Source organism: Apodemus sylvaticus, chromosome 6 (genome assembly GCF_947179515.1).
Source record: "Apodemus sylvaticus chromosome 6, mApoSyl1.1, whole genome shotgun sequence".
Lineage (NCBI taxonomy): Eukaryota > Metazoa > Chordata > Mammalia > Rodentia > Muridae > Apodemus > Apodemus sylvaticus.
Genome location: NC_067477.1, coordinates 38,571,879 through 38,577,878, shown reverse-complemented (window position 1 = coordinate 38,577,878; position 6,000 = coordinate 38,571,879). Strand labels below are relative to the sequence as shown.

Sequence of the window (6,000 nt, the reverse complement as noted above, 5' to 3'; positions counted from 1 at the left end):
AGGCTTCGAGGGCTGGAAAGGGTTGGGGTAAATTTAAAGTGATGGGGAAAGTCTCTCCCTCCCCCTTCTCCTCTCCCTCCTCCCTCCCCCTTCTCCTCTCCCTCCCCCTCCCTCCCGCCCTCTGTGACCCTCTGACTGTAAATGTGAACTGATTGTGGCCAAAGTATAAAATTCAGAAGGTGGCTGGACACCCAGGTGTGTGTGTGTGTGAGATCGGTGTAGTGAGGAGGGGTTTGGCAAAGATCTGGAGGGCTTGGGGCAGCGGAAGTGGGACTGAAAAGGGCTGGCTCAGACCCAAGACCCAGAGCCCACAGATTTAAGAATAAGCAAAATCTTGGCAGGAACCCAAAAAGGAGGATGCATGGGGCAATGCTGGGCACCCAGGGCCTCTCGGTGGGGGCACTGTACTCCTTCAGGGATTGGAGGTGGGTGTCAGCAGACTGGGTGGGGGAAGATGGGGCGGGGAGGAAACCAGCCGGAAAGAAAGTCCAACCTCCCCCTGGCTTTCGTCGTCCCAGCGAGGTTGACCCAGGCTGGGCGCCTCTATAGGACGGCTCTCCGGGCTTCGAGAGACAGGTAGGAAGGCGAGCGGGTGCCTTGGGCAGGGCACGCCCCGGGCATCTGTTGGCATCTACCCAGTCTGGCTCGGGTAGGTCGTGGAGAGACCGTGCTCCCACTGTGCAGAGGCTGTGCAGAGGCCGTGTAAGCATTGAGGAGGGTCTCAGCTCCGCATCTGGAGCCTGGGGTGGGGGGTGGCGGGTAATCAGGTTCCCCGCAGTCCGCTGCTCTCCTGAAACAGCATACCCCGCCTCCCCTGTGGACTGCCCGAGTCAAGCCTGCAGCCTCAGCGCACCTCCTGGGAATGTTGTTCCCGGCCACAGCCAGCACCTGCCAGGCCCCCAGAACCCCCGTGAAAACCGCCCCTCAGTGCCCCTGAGGTCACACGGCGCCACCCCAGCACGGGGATGCGAGGTTTGGAAGAGTCTTCCGGACTCGGGTGGCCCTGAGTTAAAAGAAGGAACATTGTCAAGCCTCCCGGACTTTGGAATGGCAGGCACTAGGTCGCAGGCCTGGGCAGCGCCTGCAGCAGTGAGTGGAGCTCTTTAATCTTTTCTTCAGTCTCCCTCTGGTTAAGCTCACCATCCCCATCCGGACTAGTCCGGCAGGGAAACCTCGCCCACCTCCCAGCCCCGTGGTCAGTCAGTCTGTCCTTGATCGCTGCCGCCCCCAGCATCCCGCGTCTCAAGTGCGCACTAGACCCCCTTCCAACCTCCTCCCCAGGAGTCTGTGATAAGAATGACTGACTCGCTGTTTGTGGCAAATTAACCAGGGCTTACTTACATCCACACATATGCTGGTGTAAACTTTGCTGAGCCTGGCTTTTGAAGGCTGTATTTCAGCCCCTATAAAATGACTGTAAGTTGTTTTATTGTAAAAGAATTCAGAACACCAGTAGAATTACAGATTTTAATATTAGCATACCTGTCAGTGCTTGTTTAATGTTCTGTACTGAACTGCACGCTGCTTACGTGTCTCTGATACAGAAACATGTGCACACACGCGAGCACACCCCGCACTACGCATACATCTCATGTGCGCATGCTCATAAGGCTACCGTGCCTGCACATGTGCACATACTGCACACACACAACTCTGGGTTCAGACGCTCCTTATGAAGACCGAAGGAAGTGTTCCTGTGCAGGCAAGGGCTGGCTTTGGTTTGGTTTTAAAACAGGAAGTGTGTATGTGTGTGTGTGTGTGTATGTGTGTCAGAGAGAGGGGGGGGGAGAGAGAGAAAGAGAGAGATATGAACAAACATGGGTACTAGGGATCCAAACCAGGGTCTCAACATAATTAAGCATGAGTTGAACCCCAAGATTTGCATTTAAATTTTAAAAGCAGTTGAATTTGGTCTGAGCCTTTTTGCCCAGACTGGCCTCAAACTCTTGAACTCCTGGGCTCTAGTGGTATTCTAGTGGCTGGACGGATACTCAGCACCCCAGTAGCTGGGACTATTCCTGGGAGTTGGGGACTGGGAGGATGGCTCTGTCAGTGAACTGCTTGCCCTGCAAACATTCAGCCCTGCAGCACTGCTCTGTAACCCCAGTCCTGGGCGGGAGGAGAGGAGGCGGGTCCCTCCTGCCCATTGGCCAGCGGCCTAGTAGAAAAAGCTGAGTTATAAGTTCAAAGACAGACAAGGCCTCAAAAAGTAAGGTGAGCAGAGCGGCGGCAGAAGACAGCCATGATCAACCTCTGGTCTTCACACCCATGCACAGCACACACGCACACACACACACACACACACACATGAAAACTAGCTGCAAATCTATTTTTATTAGTTGTCTTTAAAAGGGGATGAAATGTCTTTTTAAATTCTTACTGAGCTGAACAGTCTGGTTACTTGGATTGCAAACTCAGTTCTGCAACAGCATCGTAAGCTCTTTAGACATTCTTTTCCCCCCTCGAACCCCCAACAAATTGTTCCTGAGCTGCTTCTGCCTGTTGTCAACCCCACCTCTTCCTCCTAAGTGAGTCCCACGGCGTGTTGTTTAGTGACCTCAATGGTGCTCCCAGGAAACCGGGTGGGTCTCCATGAGAGGAACATGCGACTCACACAGCAAGAGCCACCACTTGGGGTAGCTGTGGTGTCCCTTCTGGCTCTAACCAGTGGCTTCTCCTGCAGACAGAGATGCAGCTATTCCTTCTCCTGTTCCTGATGCTGCTGGCCTCCAATCCAGGGTCTTGGGTGAGTGCAACCCTGTCAGGGCCTAGGAGGTTTCTTCAGGAGGGGTGGAAGAGGCTCAGTTCGGGGAAAACTTGGTGAGAACAATTGAGCTTACAGCTCCTCAGCTCCTTCACAAACGAGGGGGTGAGGGGGCACCATGGAGGCCTGACTGGAGTGCTCAGAGTCCTAACTGGACACGAGGTAGTTTGCAAGAACCCATGTCCCACTTAGCTCTCCTACCTGATGGTAATGGCTCCAGTCCACCAGGCCCTGGCTAATGCCATAGAATGTTTGCCATGACTTCTTCCCTTTTAAGAGAAAAGACCCAGAGATGTACAGCCGGGACCAGCCCACCAACCCCCTGCCTGAAGGGGAGAGGGCTGGAATGTTCCCTCCCTCTCTGAGGTTCAGTAGGCGGCCACTAGGTCCACGTGTTTCTTGGACAGTTGAAATGTGAACAACCAAGGAACTTTTGATGTTGATTTGAGCTTAATTGGAACCAGAGGTAGCTGTGGCTATCAGGTTAGCGCAAACCTTGAGGGTGGCTTCTGGAAGCTGAATGGTGATCAGGAATCTGTTTTCATGAGGGAAGACCAGGGATCAAGGCTCCGTGGTGTCATAAGGCTAGACTGGGACTCTTTGGGGACCGAGGGTCTGCAGAGCTGGGTACTGAGCAGAACAGAGAACACAGAGGATGCTAGGTCCCATTCTACCCCAAAATGTCCCCACAAGGGAGACCACAGTCTTGCCCATCCCCCAGGAAGGCCCAACCGAGAGAGGAAAAGTCTCAAAAGGCTCGCTACCCTGAGGAGGAGAGGGGGCACACTGCCTCTCTAGTAATATGGGTGGAGATGAGAAGGGTAGGCAGGAGTGGGTACAGGTGGCAGGCACTGGGCAGCACCCCCAAAAGCTCATATATCCTGACACGTAGACCTGTAAGGCAGTTGGTGGGCTGCTGCCCACTTCCTCGTGTTCTTCTGAGTGCCACCTGTGCCAGCCTATAGCCCTTGCTCCCTAGGTCCTGCTCTGAGGTCCTTCAGCACAGGCCGGTGAGAGCCTGGGTGGAGGGGTCTCCACGTCAGCATCACATCCGCAGGGTGAAATCGCAGAGCCACTCCGTCCAGCCGCTCGACCCCAGCCTATTCTCCAAGCCATGGATCCCTGGGATTTGGGTGATCTAATGTGCGCACCATAAGTTGTCACATAGATGAATCAATGATTGGGAAGCACACTGGCTTCTATGAGGTCCCTTCTCCCATGTAGGGGACACATGTGACCTTCTGCCTCACCCTCTCCTCCCTTCTCCCCTGCATGAAAGGCCTAGATGAGGTTGGGTTCTTTCTCTGTCCTCTGGTAGAGAGGTATGATCCAGGTTCACTGCTCAGTGGCCTCTAATTGGTGGCAGGATCCACCATGGGGTCCTGATCACCCCAGGGTCCCTGTCAGGGTTGATTAATCGGCTTATCACAATGACTGGACAGATGATCAAAAACAAGGCTGGGAGTCCCTTCATCTGCCCTGTCGTCTCTGTCTCCTTCCCACACTCTTCCTGGTGTTCAGCAGGTAGCCATGTCTTGTGGACACAGGAAGGAAAGGGGGCGCCTGAGCCGGAGCTGGAGGAAGGGTGGGGTGCGGAGAGCACGAGACAGGTGGGGACAGGCCCAGGGCAGGGCTGGGCCACACCAGCTCCTGGCTTCATCTCTCCACACAGCGTGAGGTTTGGATAATTACACAGAGAACAAAATGTGCTCACGCAGTTTGTGACCCGATGTGTGTGGAAAGGTGCAGGGGGCTTCTTTCTTCCTTAGAGGTGCTGGTCTCAGGAAGCAAGGAAAGTCTTTATAGAATCTGGCAGGAGTGTGGCCTCTAGAGAGCTGTAAGTTCAGACCACTCCTCTACCTATAAGACAACCTAACATACCTTCAATGGCCAGAGGACATTGGACACGTGAGTTGGACCTATCTTGCCTCCAGAAGAGTTGGAAGCTGTTGTACCAAAGAGGCCTGGATAAATATCTAAATAGACCCTGGGCAGGGCCAGCAGTAGCCAGGCATGAGGGGGCCACATCCTAGGACTTAGCCCATGGCAGCTAAGCTTGAGGGTCACGCAGGCTAGAATCTCAGTCTGGAAAGTTGCCCCCACTTCTACAACACAATAAGCACCCCACTTTAAAATAGAAACTCAAACCGGATAAAGCCAGCTTGCACCGCACTGCCAGAACACCTGAGCACTTCCAGTTCACTAGTTTGGAAGGCTTGGAGGTCCTGTTCTAGCTAGAACAGGAGGAGTCAGTGATTTATAGTGAGAAGCAAGGCCTTTGGTCTGGCTGGCCTCTGCTTGGCTTCATGTGGTTAAGCAAGTTTAGTGCGGTTTGCTCTGCTTCCGAACTGTGGTCTATAAAAACAAGGGTAATGAGATATTCGGTATTGGACATCGGCAATCTTCCCTGCTCACCTCAGGCTGTGAGGCTCCCAGCTGGGGAAGGACTTGTTTCTCTTTGTTCACACTAAGACTCCTAAACACTGGAAGTTATATTTCCTAAAGGTTCATATGATGACACTTCAAAATTAAGTCACTCTTCAGCACATGGGACATGTTTGCAGCGTGTCCCCTGCCTCTCTGCACCCTTGTCTAGTGGCTGGGGATGCAGTGTCTCATTTGGCTGCCTGCTGCCCCAGGCAGGTGGGGACTCAGCCTTTGGACAAGTGGTTGGGCCTGTAGGTGTGGTGCCTTGGTGTTCCTGCTGTTCCTCTGCGTCACACTCTTTGGGAGCCATTAGGCTCGGAGGCTTAGGCGAGAGAATGTGTGTGCCAGGTGGTCATGCGATTCTGGCTGCGAGGGGCCACATCTACAATGGCACCTCCATGGTGTAATTTCAAGAAGGCAGGTTAGATCTACCTCACATAAACACTCGGGGGGCCAGAAGGTCACGGCTGTTTCATTTCACAAAGTCCCCACAGTTTGAAGCCTAATCTGATCCCCAGTCAATGCCCAGTCTGAAGGGCTGTTCCTATTCTAGCCACCACATGGGGTTTTCCGTCGGAAAGGAGTGCGGGAGGAAGAGGAGGCCGAACGCCCGCCTATTCACTCTTTCCGTTCACTCGCTCCGGGGTTCTCCAGACCACAGAGCAACACTTGAATTTGTGTGTCACTGATGAGAACTTAGGGATGGGCCAATAGGAATAAGAGTCTCTTGTAAGGGGCAAGGAAAATGCACACTGGGATGCCCCCCAGGAGTCTCTACCACAGATGAACAGGAATACTATGGTATCCCC

General features: G+C 53.6%; 1 protein-coding gene across 3 annotated transcripts in view; it reads left to right on the top strand.

Moving 5' to 3' along the window:
• The first annotated feature begins 483 nt into the window (after positions 1-483).
• Papln (papilin, proteoglycan like sulfated glycoprotein) overlaps positions 484-6,000 on the top strand; it is a 34,920-nt gene continuing 29,403 nt past the window's right edge. For all 3 annotated transcript variants that reach the window (XM_052185468.1, XM_052185467.1, XM_052185466.1), the window contains exons 1-2: positions 484-576; positions 2,684-2,746. In XM_052185468.1, the coding sequence (XP_052041428.1) occupies positions 2,690-2,746 (57 nt within the window). In that variant the 5' untranslated portion in view covers positions 484-576; positions 2,684-2,689. The remainder of the gene's footprint in view (positions 577-2,683; positions 2,747-6,000) is intronic.